Below are 15771 nucleotides of genomic sequence, written 5' to 3' on the forward strand. Positions count from 1 at the left end.
GTATATCATTTTAATAGCAGACTACTACCTATTTTGTAGGTTTTAGAAAATGCATCTTGTTATTTAGTCTACATTTCATGTTTCGAAGTGTATGCTTAGGGGCTTTTAGGAATCCATTGTACATGATTGTACGTTCCATCTTTACTCATACCTTTTGTGTTTTCTAAACTTTAAAAAATAGGAACACAGCCTATTGGTTCCCTAGGCTCAATCTCTCCTAGTAGTTATGGAAGTGTAAAAGATTTGTGCACTGAAAAATTTGGCTTCAAACATTTTCTTCATCTTATTCCTAATGAGGCAACTATCTGCAGCTTGCTGCTCTGCAACAGAAATGACACTGCCTGGGATGAGCTGAAGGTAGGTAACAAACTTTGAATTCCATTGTCTAGGGGCTGAAACCGGGATTAAATAGTCAGACAGACACAATAGTTATCTTCACATAGCTGAGCTATGCATTTTGTTTTTCATAACTTTCCTAGGTGATTTAGGAAGCAACAACAAAAATGAGAGAATTAAAGTCACAAGTAAGCTGATTTAATTGCCTGTGATATTACAGTAGACTTAGCAAGTGCTACCAGTTATTATTTCTAGTATTTACAAGCAATCTAAAGGTCCTTGACATGTGAACTTTTCTTAGTAATTAACTTGAATTGTGTATACCTTGATGCTAGTGTGTATGAACAATTCACTTAGAAAATGAATTCCCCAGCCATACCCATCTACCTCTTAAGAGTTTGTTGTTTTCTACCAGCAATAACACATGCAACTTTTATATGAGTATTGGTCACAAACTTGATTCATATATACTCAAGGATATGTCCTTGGTAAATGTGAAAGGGCTCTCTTTATTATTATTATTATTATTATTATTACTACTACTACTACTGGGTTGTAGCTGTATTATTTCCATAGCAGCCTGAAATAAATTCTATAGCATGTATATAACTCATTTATTTAGACTGAAATAATCTTTTTGGTAGAAATACTAGCAAACCTTACTGACCCAGTTATTTTGAGGACATCCATTTGTCAATCTCAGTTTGAGGAGCTAAGTGCATATGAAAGATGATATTAATCCTGCCCATGGAAATAAACATCTGGCTAAAGTATTTTTCTTTAATCTCTAATCTTTATTGTTTCAAACTGTATTCATCACATTACAACCTTGGCAACACAAGTTTTGTTCTTTTGCAATTAAAATCCAGCTCTTTGAGTCTACTATCTAAGTTCCCTTGAAAAATGGTTATAGTTCTTTGTGTATCTCATGTCGATGTCTGATTCTGATGATTCATCTCTTTTTTAGCTCACATGTCAAACAGCACTGCATGTTTTGCAGTTAACAATCAAGGAACCAAGTGTTTTGTTGGGAGGTGGCTGTACTGAAACTCATTTGGCAGCATATATCAGACACAAGGTAGGTTAGATAGTCCTGTTCAGATTATCTGAATTTCCAGCAACATTTGTTTTTATGAGACAATAAACCAAATCATAATACCCTGGAGCTTTTAATGCTTAATTTCTCAGTAGTTCAAATCAAATATTGTATTTGAAAACATGAGGAAAGTAACATTTGCAAATATAAGGTAATATCTTTATTACACTATTATTAATCCAGCCCTTTACCAAATGATCACATTCTTTGAGTATTGTCTAAATATGGCATGTTGAAATGAGCGTTCTGTTAAATGGGAGTTGTACTTGAGATTTCAACTGCTGTGGTCCAATAATAATTGATATTCATAATGAAAGTGTTAAGATTCCACAGAATACTTCATACCTTCTGGACTGTCAAGAAGACTTAATTTCATTTAATAAAGCATTCCAAGTATTAGATTCTATTATGATTTTTTAAATATTTTTTTAAAGTTTATTCATTTATTATTTCTGAGAGAGAGAGAGAGGGTGCACAAGCACTGGAGGGGCAGAGCAAGAGGGAGACACAGAATCCGAGGCAGGATCCAGACTCTGAGCTGTCAGCACAGAACCTGACACAGGGCTCAAACCCATGAACCACAAGATCATGACCTGAGCCAAAGTCAGAAGCTTAACCAACTGAGCCACCCAGACATCCCAGATTCTGTTACGATTTTTAAATTGGTATCTGTTTATAATATAAATTCTATCAAGTGGAATATTTTTTATTCATTTAGGAAACTATGTCCTGATAATACATAAATTTAGTCCATTATGGTTCTGATTATTTCATAAATGCTGGCTTTTTGAAAACAGATACAAAAAGGTATGTTTCCCACATATTTGCAGTTGATTCTTTGGTTGGTCAGGAGTGTTATGAAGAGACTGCAGAGCTTCTGGTGGCTGACTAGGTTAGAGAGACAGTGCACATTTTTTACACATGTGCCCCACCCTACTTCCCAAAATGATTTAAAATCTAAAAGTTATCAGAATATACATCACAAAAAACAAAATCAGTGCCCATCTATTGATGCAATATAGTCTGCAAATGGGATTGAGTAAACTAGAAAAGGTTTTTTGGAGGAGGAAGGTTTTCTAAGTAGAATTTTGAAGAAACAATACAGTACTGAAAATCTGAGGAAAGAACATGCAGTAGAGGCCATCTTATGTGGTTCACACATCCTGAGCCGAAAAAGAAAGTGGTCACTGCTTTGAAGTGGGTTGAATATGGGTTTTTAGCTATCATTCAATTATTAGTTTGCTAATATATTACTTTTTCTATCATTAAATCTCTAGGATAAACTTTTTTAGAATGGTGGAACAAACAAAAAACATTTACTTCTCATTAAAGAGATTATTTATTTTAAAACCTTGATGTGAAAATTGCACATGTCCCTAAATGGCTTTTGTCTTAATAATCATGTGTGTTCTCATTTTAAACAAATCTCAAACAGTTGGCTAAATAAGTACTTCATTTGGACATTAGCCTTAAGGAACCTCCTCCTGTGTGTATGAAAACCTGTAATATATGCATTATGCCATGTCCTTCATGTATTGAGGAGACACTACCGAGCAGTCATTCATAGTAAGCCAATGATGGGGTTTATTCTGATTCATTCTTTCTGATAACATGACTAGCATATATTTATACTATAATCAACCAGATTAAGGGATTATAGCCTGGACAGCTGACCCATAGTTGCCCATTAGCATTGTGCTAAACTCCTAAGGAAATTGAACACAAGTAGTAACTTTATGATAAAGGTTTGATCAAGTATTTTATCTTTCAGAAAAATTTTTATAACATTGCTCTGTGTTTTCAATGGTTTTATTACTATTTAGATTTGTAATGAGCCCGAAAGCATTCTCCAAGATGATGGGTGTACTCAAACAGAACTTCAGCTCCTCACTGAAGCATTCTGCAGTGCACTAGAATCTGTTGCTGGCTCTCTAGAACATGATGGAGGTGAAATTCTTACTGACATGAAGTACGGACACTTTTGGTCTGCTCAGCCAGAGTCTCCCTCTGTTGTTGACTGGCCAGATTTGCTTTCAAGATGTGGCTGTGGACTATACACTAGCCAGGAAGAACTCCACTGGTCTTTTTTAAAGAGTACTCGTCATCCCTTTGCACCACAAACCTGCCTCCCACATGAAGCTGTGGGCTCAGCCAACAACCTGACCTTGGACTGTTTTACTGCTAAACTTAGTGGCCTGCAGGTGGCTGTGGAGACAGCCAACTTGATTTTGGATCTTTCATATATCATTGAAGATAAAAACTGATAGAACAGCATGTTTATATTACAAAAACAAACAAAAAAACCTAGTCAGGTAGTCAGTTAAGAAAAATAATGTGCATATTTTTTCTCTCCCAAAGCCCTCTTCTGCATATTTGGATAGGTTATTCATAAAGTTATAGATATATAAGGAAAATATATGATTCTTAAATGGAAATACCATAGAACATTAAAAACATGAAGCATTATTGGGGCGCCTGGGTGGCGCAGTCGGTTAAGCGTCCGACTTCAGCCAGGTCACAATCTCGCGGTCCGGGAGTTCGAGCCCCGCGTCAGGCTCTGGGCTGATGGCTCGGAGCCTGGAGCCTGTTTCCGATTCTGTTTCTCCCTCTCTCTCTGCCCCTCCCCCGTTCATGCTCTGTCTCCCTCTGTCCCAAAAATAAATAAAAAACGTTGAAAAAAAAAATTAAAAAAAAAAAAAAAAACATGAAGCATTATTAAAGATATTATAGTTATCTTAGGGATTCCACAGATGCCACTGTATGTTCTAAATTTGTGTTGTTATTGTGACATCATTCTAAGAATATACAGAAATAAAAAAAACTTCCTAATCTATGCTCTAGTTTGGTTATACTAAACTGATGTTTCACCAAGGAATATAATTTGAATTTTATGCAAATGCAATCAATGTATTGATAAATTGAAGATGAAATACAGAATGCAGCTTGAGGAGTAAGTATGGAGCTGTAACAGATGTTATATTAAACCTTAAACATTTTGAAAATTTTGGGAAAATTAAACAATGTAAGAGTCAGATTTGTCGCCATGTTAGAAGGAAAAAGAGTTTTTAAGCAATTTCCTCCTATATTCTTACAATGCAAAATAATTTTTACCCTGAGCCAAAAAAAAAATTGTAGTACACAGTAATGCAACATAAAACTATGAAAACTTGAGTGTACCTTATGCTTCATAAAACAGTCTCTTAAATTTTACTTTTTATTATTAGAGTCAAATGGAAGGACAGTGTGGTAGGCAGCCTCTAAGACGGTCCTAGTGACCTCTCCCAATCCTGGGTTTCAGGACCTTGAACAGTCCCCTCCCCTTGAGTGTGGGGTGGATGTAGGGACTCCTCTGAGTTTCTCCCCCTTGTGAACAGGAATGTCTTATTGGAGTTCTCCCATGCTCAATCCATCATTGTATGTTGGGAGTGGAGGGCAGATGACTTGTCCCATTAGCTTCATGGGTCTACAGATTGAGAGGAGCTGTGTTGCAGAATCTGGACTTAACAAATTACACCTGAGGAGCTTCACCCAACCTGACCTGATTTCAGTGATAAGATTCTGGACTTCAAGCTGATGGTGTAATACGATGAGACTTTGGGCAATCTGGGGAGTGTGTGAATGTATCTTGCATTTGATACATTAGAGGCAACCTCTAAGATGGCTTCAGTGATGTCACTTCCTGGTAGTCCACCCTTTGGGTGTGCATGGGACCTAAAAACTAGTTTTTAATGAGTATACAGCAGAAGTGATGGGATGTCACGTTGTAGAAAGATGGGCTTCTCTCTTGATCTCTCACTCTCACCCTGATTAGAGGCTACCTGCTGGGTTGGGAATGCCTGTAGAGAGACCCACATAGCAAGAAACAGGGCCTTCGAGCCAACAGCACATAAGGAACTGAATCCTACCAACAACCACAAGAATTCTTTTAGAAGTATATCCCCCCTAGTGGAGCCTTAGCAGTAACCCCTGCCACTGCAACTACTAGAGAGACCCTAAAGCAGAGAACCTAGCTAAATTACTCCCAGATTGTTCCTGACCCACAAAATCTGTGAGATAATAAATCTTAAGTCAAGTCTTGGGTATAATTTGTTATGCAGCAATAGACATCTAATAAAGGCAGGAGCAAAGGCTTATTTATAATTACATACTGAAAACTTGGTCACACAATGGCAAAAAGCTTTCCTGATGCCATGCCTCTGCGTTTTCACCATCACTACAAACATAAAGGCACTGTTCTTTATCATACATGCTTACAATGGGGTTTTACATTCACTTAAGAAAGTGTGTCACGTGGGAATAGGAGAATTGCCCTGGGTCTCCCTGGCCTTCTACAGCATTTCCAAGTTACTCAAAAAAGGGATGCCACACTGAATCTCTCCAGTTGATCTTAGAGGTTAAGAGCCTCCACTTCCCATGATAGCCATTAACTCTGCCATTTTTATTTAGCTTTGCCATAAAATTCAGTTACATACCTTGGTGAAACATCCATGCTCTCATTTTGAATATGTCATAAATTTGTTTAAATGGTCTCATGAAGTCATGTTTCCTGAAGTTGTGTACAAGCCTTACTAGAAAATACTGTAAATAATTTTTTTTTAAAAAAAGCAATTCCTTAACAGATGAAGGAAATCATCAAACTCAGATGGTAAAATATGAGATGAAAATTCATGATGCAAATAGTTGCAGAGGAGCTCATTTTGACAGAAATAAATGACAGAAACAGCAACTAAGTTAAGCCTCAGACCATGTTTTGTGACTGTAAGATTGAGGTCTGAATATCTCATTACAAGGTTCCTCGAAGACAGAACCGGAAACCCTGACCACTACAAAAAAAGGAAAGGGAGAATAATGCTCAAGAGAGTTAAGTCAGGGACAGCTGCTCACGACTTCTGTGGGACTTACAGGACGTGTAGCATTCAGGTTTACTGAGTCGTAGGTGTCCAACAGGATTAGCATCCTATTTATCAAAAGAGGTTAGGATTTTGGCTGCAAGGAAAATATTGGAAAATGAAAGCAAATTAAAGGAATCTTCTAAGTCAAAATACTTGTTTGGTTTTATAAATATTCCAGTCCTTAATTCTTCCATTTGTACTATATTACATAATCTCTACTAAAACATAAAGGTATTTTAAATCATTAGAGTGAAGTGTTTTCCCCAGAATGTTTAAATTGTATATTGTCTTTTAGTTGCATATAAATCTTTTATTATCATAGTATCCTTGAGCTCATTTAGTTTGTATAATCAAAGCTAGTTAGGCATTTCACCTGACGGTAGAAAAAATTTAAGTACCTTTGTAAGATCCATCATATCCTATATTCTTACACTGTGAATAATTCTTTGGATAACTTTAAAATAAAACAATATGGGGGCACCTGGGTGCCTCGATCAGTTAAGCTTCTGACTCTGGACTTTGGCTCAGGTCATTATCTCATGGTTTAAGCCCCAAATCAAGTCCCATGCTGACAGTGCCGAGCTTGCTTGGGATTCTGTCTCTCCCTCTCTGCCTCTCCCCCACTTGTTCTCTAATAAAAATAAACTTAAAAAAATACCTCCAAAAAATAAAATAAAATATTGTTTACAGTTACATAAACTATACAGGTTATTAAGAGAATCATGTACAAAAATCACTTGCATAATTAACACAGGCCCTGTCAAACATCCAATCAGTTATTCATTCCTTCCTGATAATCTTGGGGGAATAGTCAAGGAGACTAAACACTTCTTATAGGGCTCTGTTTCAGCTGTCTAAATAAACCTATCTCTTGATCTGAAGGAAAAGGCAAGCTTAAACATGTGATATCTTTGTAATGTTTTTTATCATGTAGTTAAGTGTTTCCGCTTAATAACTATGGTATCCCATAATCCTTGGAAATTTTTGCCACTTACAAAATTTGATTTTAAATGTATCTAGACCCAATGTCAGCTTGTGTCTTTAGATTACAAGTAAATTTATATACTTATTTATTAAATATACAGTAATACTCATAAAAGCAAATGCAGTCCCTGAAAACTACTCCTACATATAGATAAAGCCTTTTATTGGAGAGATAATTAGTAAGAAAAGCACTAAAAGCAGTGCCATACCATTACCTGTAATAAATTGTGACTTTAGAGGGAAATCAATCAACTTGATAATTTCCTATTAAGAAATCACACTGAGAAAATATTTATAACGAAAATCCTAGTTTAGCCTTGTAGCTTTTGCTTAAAGTATTAAAATTTCATTTTGAGAAGTGTTAAGTGACTTCTTTTTGTTTACCAGACACAACAGTCAATGGTATTAGAAGTATTAAAAAAAAAAAAAAAAGATTTATTCACAGTCCCTGACCTCAAGGAGCTGATCACCTAGCCAGTGACACTTTTTTTTAATATTATTTTTATTTCTTAAAAAGCAATTGTATAAAATTATTACATAATTATTCAAATCATTCATAAACATTATGTGGTAATAGAAAATTTTTAAAATGTGAATCACACACAAACAAGGAAAATAAAGTCAAATGTAGTCCCACTACCCAGAAATAACCACTGTTAACATTTTATATGCATCTTTTCAGTTTGTTTTCTGTATATGCTTTGCCAAAATGTATTAACATAGGATGTTGCTTTAGAATCTGTTCCTTTTACCTAAGATGCACGTCATAAACATGTACCATCACTACATATTCTACTACTACATCATTATTAATTCCTAAAGAAATTTCAGTTGTAGAGATTCTACCATAATTTAGCCAATGAGCTTTTATTAGTATACTTTTAGGCTGGTTTTAATTTTTGTACCAGTATAAGCAAAAACTCAGTGAACATCTTGTATATATCCTTTTCCCATATCCAGATTACTTCCTCAGGATAAGTAAATAGAATTATGATTTCTGGGCCTCAGTATTTATTTGAAATGGAAAGACTATATTAATGTACATTGTCTTAATTAAGTCTTCCAGAAATGTTGCATCAAAATACTCTGACCATAGTGTGTACAAGTACTCGTTTTCCTGAACTTTGGCCAGCACTAGTTTTTTGCCAACTTAATAGCTGAAAATGGACTCCTCTTAATAATTTGCATTTTTAAAATTATTAACGACATAGACATTTTTTATACATTGTTGGCCAATGTTGTCCTTCTTTAGTAAATCTTTTCTTAATAGGTCTTCCATGTTTCCTATCAGTAAGTTAATTTTCCTCATCTATATTTATATTTATCTTCTGCACATTATTAAAGATATGTACATATCAGAGAGGTAAGTTTTTAAAGCAAATGCATAACCTTTCTTCGTGGTCTCAAATTTCCAACCAGCTGCACATGCCCAAGTAAATGTGGCACAGTTTCTATTGATTTGTACTAACTCACACAAGCAGCAGCAAAACACCTATGTAGCGTGAAGAATATAAAATAGTGGGCAAACTATTGCCCCTGCCTGTGAATACCATCTAACCCTGTGATAAAGCATCTGTGACATGGATGCTGTAGGACTTGGGTAGGGCTGCCATTAACAAATTACCACAAACTTGGTGGGCTTACAACAACAGAGATTTATTCTCTCACTGTTCTGGAGGCTAGAAGTCTGAAATCAAGATGTCGTCAGGGCTACACTGCCTACAGGGGCTCCAGGGGACAATCATTCCTGCCTCTTCTAGTTTCTGGCGGCTGTTGGCAATCCTTGGCATTCCTTGGTTTATACACCCAACCTGGCAATCTCTGCCTCCATCTTCACAGGCCTTCTCTTCTCTCAGGGTCACAAATCTCCTTTTCCTTTCTCTTATTAAGAAACTAGTTATTGCAGGGGCACCTGGTGGCTTAGTCGATTAAGCGTCCGACTTCAGCTCAGGTCATGATCTCATGGTTCATGGGTTCAAGCCCCGCTTGGGGCTCTGTGCTGAGCTCAGAACCCGGAGCCTGCTTCGGATTCTGTGGCTCCCTCTACCCCTTCCCTGCTTGCACTCTCAAAAATAAACTTTCTCTGTCAAAAATAAACAAACATTAAAAAAAAAATTTTAGGCTCACCCGAAATCCAGAACGATGGCATCCTAAGATCCCTAATTACATCTGCAAAGACCCTATTTTCAAATAACACCACATTCGCAGGTGTGGGGCCTAGGGGGCAACACCATTCAACTCACTACAGACGGTAAAAAATGCCCAAGATGTAAATCTTCCTTCCCCAGGTTACAGTTGTGCAGGGAGTAAAGTATGCCCAATTTGGACAGAAGCACCAATACCAGGTTTTACCACCAAACATTTCAAGTCATTTCTCCATTTATTGTTTTTTAATTATAGCCAAAGTACAATCTCTTTTGCCCCCTTTTTGCCTTAAATTGCCCTACACCTGACATTGTCTTCTACTTGGCATCTCTATCTGCATCACCTTCACACTTACTCTCCTTCCCCAGGTATCACATATAAACTACTCATTGGATACTGTTCTATACTTTCTCTATGCTCACGTAATTTACATACAAACACATAGACAAAAAATGTTCACATTACTAAGAGAGATCATTGTATATAACTTTGCTTTTTTCAGAAATGTCTCCAAGTCAACTGAAACTGATCTCATTCATTATTTTCACGGTCACATAATATGCCTTTACAAGTTGTGATGTTGCTGTCCCCTTTGCTAGCCTGGTGCACCCATCCCTAAATGCTGTGAGTATCCTGGCCGCTGATGGCTTACATCTAACCCCTTCTCCAGGGAACTTCTCTAAACCCAAACAAGCCTTCCCAGGGAGATTATGCCTGGGAGATCACTATCTGACCCTGTCCTGTGTGTGTGTGTGTGGAGGGGGGGACGCTCAGCCAACAACTTTGTACACATATTCTTACCTAATTATGTTTTCCTTTATAAGAGTGAGGTCCTCAAGTGATTCTAATGAGTAAGGAGTTAGGTCACAAAAAAATGTACCATTTAATAAATACTGCCTAATTGTTTTCCAGAAAACGATAACAACTCACATTTCCACCATCAATGCAGGAGAGTATGATGTCCCGTAACCTCTTCTCCCGCTTAGTGTCTGTCTGTAACATGTTTATTTTTTTTCTCAATTTTAAAGTTCCTGATTATGAGTGAATTTGAGCATTTTAAAAATACATTACAACTTCTGTTTCTCATCCTACATGTGAGGAGCTTCAAAGTCACCACTACATCCTAATTAACGAGTAGAAAGCTGAACAAACTGCAAAATCAACAACCATTTTTTTGGTGTAAATCTGTAAAACTGTACCTGTAAAAGGTAATCCTGATCACCAAATCCCAATGTGTGTGTGTCTAGTTGTGGGGAGGTTCCCACACCAACAGGCAATTCTCCAGACACCAGCTGCATGTCCTACAATTCAACTCAATCCTGACACGATCTACCTGGATAGCGTCAGATTCCAAAGGAGAAGGGTTCAGGTCTACATTACTGCCCCTCCCCCCCCCACCCACTCCACTTCAGATGCCATTTGCAAAACCAGGATATTACCTGTGCTTCAACCTACCAGCTACAGATCAGAGATTCCAATGATCCCTTCTTGGGTTCTTAATTTGCTACAGGGGATCTCCGAACTCAAAGAACTTACTAGGTCACGAGCTTATTATAAAAGTATAGAACTCAAGAACAGCTAGATGAAGGAGATGCATAGGGCAAGGTATAGGGAAAGGGCACAGAGTTTCCATGCCCTCTCAGACTGTACCACTATCCCCAAAGCCCTGTGCTCACTAATCCAGAAGTTCTCTAAACGCCATCCTATGGAGGCTTACTTACGGAGGCATGATTGATTAAGTCATTCACTAGAAGTGAATGATTCAACCTCCAGCTCCTTTGTGCAGTCTGGATGTCAGAGGGTGGTACTGAAAGTTCCACTCCTATATTCTTGGTTGGTTCCTTGGCAACCAGCTCCCATTCTTAGGTTCAGTCTAAGAATGTCATTAACATAACAAAAGACACCTTAGCTCTCACCACTTAGAAAATTCCAAGGGTTTTAGGAGCTCTGTGCCAGACCTGGGACAAAGATCAAATATATTTATTATAAATCACCACTATCACAGTCCATTAGAAAAGTGAGGGCACAGGGCAAACAACTATCCCCAAAAGTGGAGACAAACAGATACAGAGAATCACAATTTATCAGAGCAGAAACTCACAATCAGTAACCATTGTGGAAACAACTACCAGCGTGGGAGAACTGAAACTGTAATTAACGAATTGATGTCAGCTCCTTACGCACATGTCAAAAAGTAAGACCTCCAGGGGGACCAAGTCATAGGAGAGTCCTCATACTTTTGTGAGTTTTAAGCCCCACCCCATTCCAGAGCTCTAATAGGTACTTACATTGAATACTGAAGAAAAATCCCCTTGTGTTTCCAATAAGGGTAGAAGAAAAGGAACCATGTGGAAATACACTAGAGAATTTTTTTTTCCCCTCAGGAGAAATTATTTTACCAACACCTTGCTAACTAACCTTAAAGATAAAACTCCTAGGGGCACCTGGTTGGCTCAGTCGGTAGACCATGAGACTCTTCATCTCAGGGTCAAGAGTTCAAGCTCCATGTTGGCTGTAAAGATTACTTAAATAAATAAAACTTAAAAAAATAAAAATTAAAAAAAAAAGCCTGCCAGTTATTTTACCAGCAAATAAGTTTAGTTGGGAGTCGTGGAGAATTGCATTCTGGGACACAGAAGCTACAGTACAAAACAAGGCAAAACTACAGGCAACTCTGTAGAAATAAGGAGAGGAATGGTCTTTTATAAATTAAGGGGGGGTGGGGAGTTACAAGGCTGTTATAAACAAAAAGTCCATTGGAGTAAACTGGGAGTTCAAAGTATAGTGGCTTTTCATTGGCTGTGCTGTTGCCAGGGCAGAAGAAGAACCTTTTTTTTCCGCTAAAATAGTATTGAATTGAAAGGTACATCTCTTCCTGTTGGATCTGCAATTGACAAATTGTGGCAGGATGCGAAAGCTCCCCCTGCTGGCCGCCTGACTCCATTCTAAACAAGGTTTCCTTTTATTAATTTTCAGTCTATTTTATCAACCTGCTAGGATTTTATGAGAGCCAAACCTACCTGAGGGAAGGGAATACCAACTCTAGCCCCCTCTACCTTTCCAAGTGGAGGAAGGTAAATACACACCTCCAGCCCCCTCCAGCAGTGGTGTCTCACCTAAGCGGTAAAAAAAAACTTGGAGGCATCCAAGATATCCTTCAGTAGAAGAGGTGATAAATAAACTGTAGTATATCCAGACAATGGAATATTGTTCAGTGGTAAAAAGAAATGAGCTTTCAAACCATGAAAAGACACGGAAGAAACTTAAATGAACACGACTAAGTGAAAAAAGCCAATCTGTAAAGGCTGTATACTATATGATTCCAATTGTATGACACTGTTGAAAAGGCAAACCTATGGCGACATGAGATTAGTGGTTGCTAGAGATTATGGGGAGGGATACATAGATGTTATGCCCAGAGTTCGTGATCCCCAAAGACCACTAGGGAGCCGAGTCTGATGCAAAAGCAAAAGAGCCTTTATTGGAGCTAGCTCGAGCTCAATCCCCTACCTGCACCAACGCAGCGGTGAGATACCAGGGAGAGAGAGTGAGTTTCAAAAGCACAAAGGTTTTATAGGGGTCTAGGGGCAGTTGGTGAGGTAATGGCTGTGGCCTCAGCCAATTGGCTGGGGAAGGGTCGTGGCCTCGGCCGATTGGCTGGGGAAGGGTAGGAGTCCTGTTACGCAGGTCGCTGGGCGTGTTTTGATCAGGAGGTTTGAACGGGTGAGCGGGAGGTTACTCAAGGGGAGGAGGCGCGGTCTGAGGTTTCTGCAATTTTCCAGGAAAAGGGGTCATGTGGGGGACATAGTCACTCAAGGTGGAGAACACAGAACAAGATGGAGTCGCCCAGCGTAGGCCCGCCCTTTCATAGACAAAGCACAGCGGATTTTAAAGCAGTGAAACTTCTTTTTAGGATACTGCACTGGTGTCTACATGTCATACATTTATCAAAACCCGTTTAAAAAAACAAATGTTCTAAAATTTTAATTGAGATAAGGCTAAATTATAAATTTATAAAGTTAGGTGGAGTGGTTACAAGGATATTCAATCATTTGCTTAATTTTGAAATCTTCATGTAGGCTTAGTAATTTAACAGTATAATCTTATAATTCTCTTGGGTTATGTCAGGGACTACACAATGTGCATATTTATTAAATCTCCCTGACAGTTTTGGTTAACTAGAAACATAGAGAAATGTGTTACATTTTACTTTTTATCAGTGTATCAGATATATTTATGGGTATGGAATAGGTGATTTCATTGCAAAGGAATTAAATAATCCCTGAAATTAGGAAAAATGGGGCGCCTGGGTGGCTCAGTCGGTTAAGCGTCGGACTTCGGCTCAGGTCATGATCTTACAGTTCCTGGGTTCGAGCCCCGCATCTGGCTCTGCGCTGACAGGTTGGAGCCTGGAGCCCGCTTCTGATTCTGTGTCTCCCTCTCCCTCTGACTCTCCCTTGCTTGTTCTCTCTCTCTCTCTCTTTCTCTCTCTCTCAAAAATAAACACTTAAAAAATTATTTAAAAAAAGAAATTAGGAAAAATGCATTTAATCTGTGTCAACAAATAACTAACATTTGTTATAAATGGTGCTTAAAGTATTATCAAAACTACTATGTTGCATCTCTTTACTCTTATTAAAAATTTTGGGGGGCTGGGGGCGCCTGGGTGGCGCAGTCGGTTAAGCGTCCGACTTCAGCCAGGTCACGATCTCGCGGTCCGGGAGTTCGAGCCCCGCGTCAGGCTCTGGGCTGATGGCTAGGAGCCTGGAGCCTGTTTCCGATTCTGTGTCTCCCTCTCTCTCTGCCCCTCCCCCGTTCATGCTCTGTCTCTCTCTGTCCCAAAAATAAATAAAAAACGTTGAAAAAAAAATTTAAAAAAAAAAATTAGGGGGGGCTGTAAGAAATGAATAAATATATGTGAAGTAAGTTTGAATCTATGTTATGATTATATAGGCAACTTGAAAAATCTTAGGTTACTCAGCAAAACTAAAGAACTTCTAAAAACTAAAACAAAAATTTCTATTAATTCCTCAAGATAAACTGTTATTTATTTACTTATGAATTTACTATGCATGAACATCTTATTCAATGAAGCTAGTCTTACATAATGATGAAGTATAATGGAAAATTTTATCTTTATATTTATGGTACGTGAAACCAAGATCTTTAAAACACAGATGATTTCAAGTCCTTGTTAATATTCTTTTTTGCTTTTAACTGAGCACTGTAAGAAATATCTACTTCATCATTTTTTATTATAAATCAAATCCTGATTATCTGCATGGATGAATCTCTCCTCATATTTGAATCCTTTCTGGTTTTCATTGTAATGCACTGATGTCAATATTGGGACTTTCCTGTGGAAACAATTTCAAAATGTGAAATTAAACATAAAGCACTTGCAGTTGGTTTTCTGGCCCATGATCCTTTCTTACTTAGAACCAGATTAAGTTTCTCCTCACTCACTGAATGAAGAGCTATTGATTGCTGGCCATTTCAAGTCATTGTGCATATATTTACCTAGATACCTTCATTCTTCCATTTATTTATTCTCCCTAGCATCATGGCTAGGGAAACCATAGTAAGTACAAAAAGACATGTTTAAGCTGTTCTGATTAAGCTTGAAGTCTGAAAATCATCCATATAAAGTAAATTTAATTTGAGCTATGAAGCAGAGTGATATGAGTATGATGGGAATCAGGAGGATCGTACCTAAGATGATTGTGATGAGATCTTAAGGAGAAGTAGAGTTAATTAGGATAAGGAAGAAATGAGATGATTCCAGGCAGAAGGAATAGCATCTGCAAAGGCCCTGTGGCAGGAGGAACATAACATATTTCAAAAATTGAAAAGTCATTGTGGCCAAAGCTTAGAAGTGAGGGCAAATGTCATGGAAGATGACTCTGAAGACATAGGTGGGGGCCAGGCCAGGCCAAACTTTGTAAGCCACGGTGAAGAACTTGGAATTAATCCTAAAAGCAATGAAAATCCTGACCTTGTTTTGAGGTAGGAGGGCAGCAGAAGGAAAAGTACTGAGTTTGAGGAGAAGAAACTAGTTAGGAAGTTATTCACTAGAATGGGGAAGAAATTATGACAGACCGTGGTGGCAATATAGATGACAGACACAGAGAGACTCAGGAAAATTTCAGCAGATAAACTCAACAGGATTTGTGATGATTTGGATGTCCATCGTAAATGGACAGTTGAATGGTTACAGATAACTCCCAGCTTTGAGTTTACTCATCTTGATGACTAGTAGAGGACAGGATTTGCAAGAGGGGTAATGAGTCTAAATTGGTTTCTTGCTAATCAAGTGAA

At 37.9% G+C, this 15771-nt stretch overlaps 1 protein-coding gene and 1 long non-coding RNA gene across 3 annotated transcripts in view; one reads left to right on the top strand and one right to left on the bottom strand.

The window, feature by feature from the left end:
• MKKS (MKKS centrosomal shuttling protein) overlaps positions 1 to 6834 on the top strand; it is a 9738-nt gene extending 2904 nt beyond the window's left edge. The window contains exons 2-4 of the mRNA XM_025932314.2: positions 182 to 357; positions 1304 to 1414; positions 3256 to 6834. Coding sequence (XP_025788099.2) covers positions 182 to 357; positions 1304 to 1414; positions 3256 to 3696 — 728 coding nt within the window. The 3' untranslated portion in view covers positions 3697 to 6834. The remainder of the gene's footprint in view (positions 1 to 181; positions 358 to 1303; positions 1415 to 3255) is intronic.
• LOC147582631 (uncharacterized) overlaps positions 1 to 11253 on the bottom strand; it is a 25666-nt gene extending 14413 nt beyond the window's left edge. For both annotated transcript variants that reach the window (XR_015249367.1, XR_015249366.1), the window contains exon 1: positions 11175 to 11253. This is a non-coding gene — a long non-coding RNA (uncharacterized LOC147582631). The remainder of the gene's footprint in view (positions 1 to 11174) is intronic.
• Between the last annotated feature and the right edge of the window lie 4518 nt (positions 11254 to 15771).

The sequence above is a fragment of the Puma concolor genome, chromosome A3 (genome assembly GCF_028749965.1).
Source record: "Puma concolor isolate L17-30 chromosome A3, mPumCon1.1.hap2, whole genome shotgun sequence".
Taxonomy (NCBI): Eukaryota; Metazoa; Chordata; class Mammalia; order Carnivora; family Felidae; genus Puma; species Puma concolor.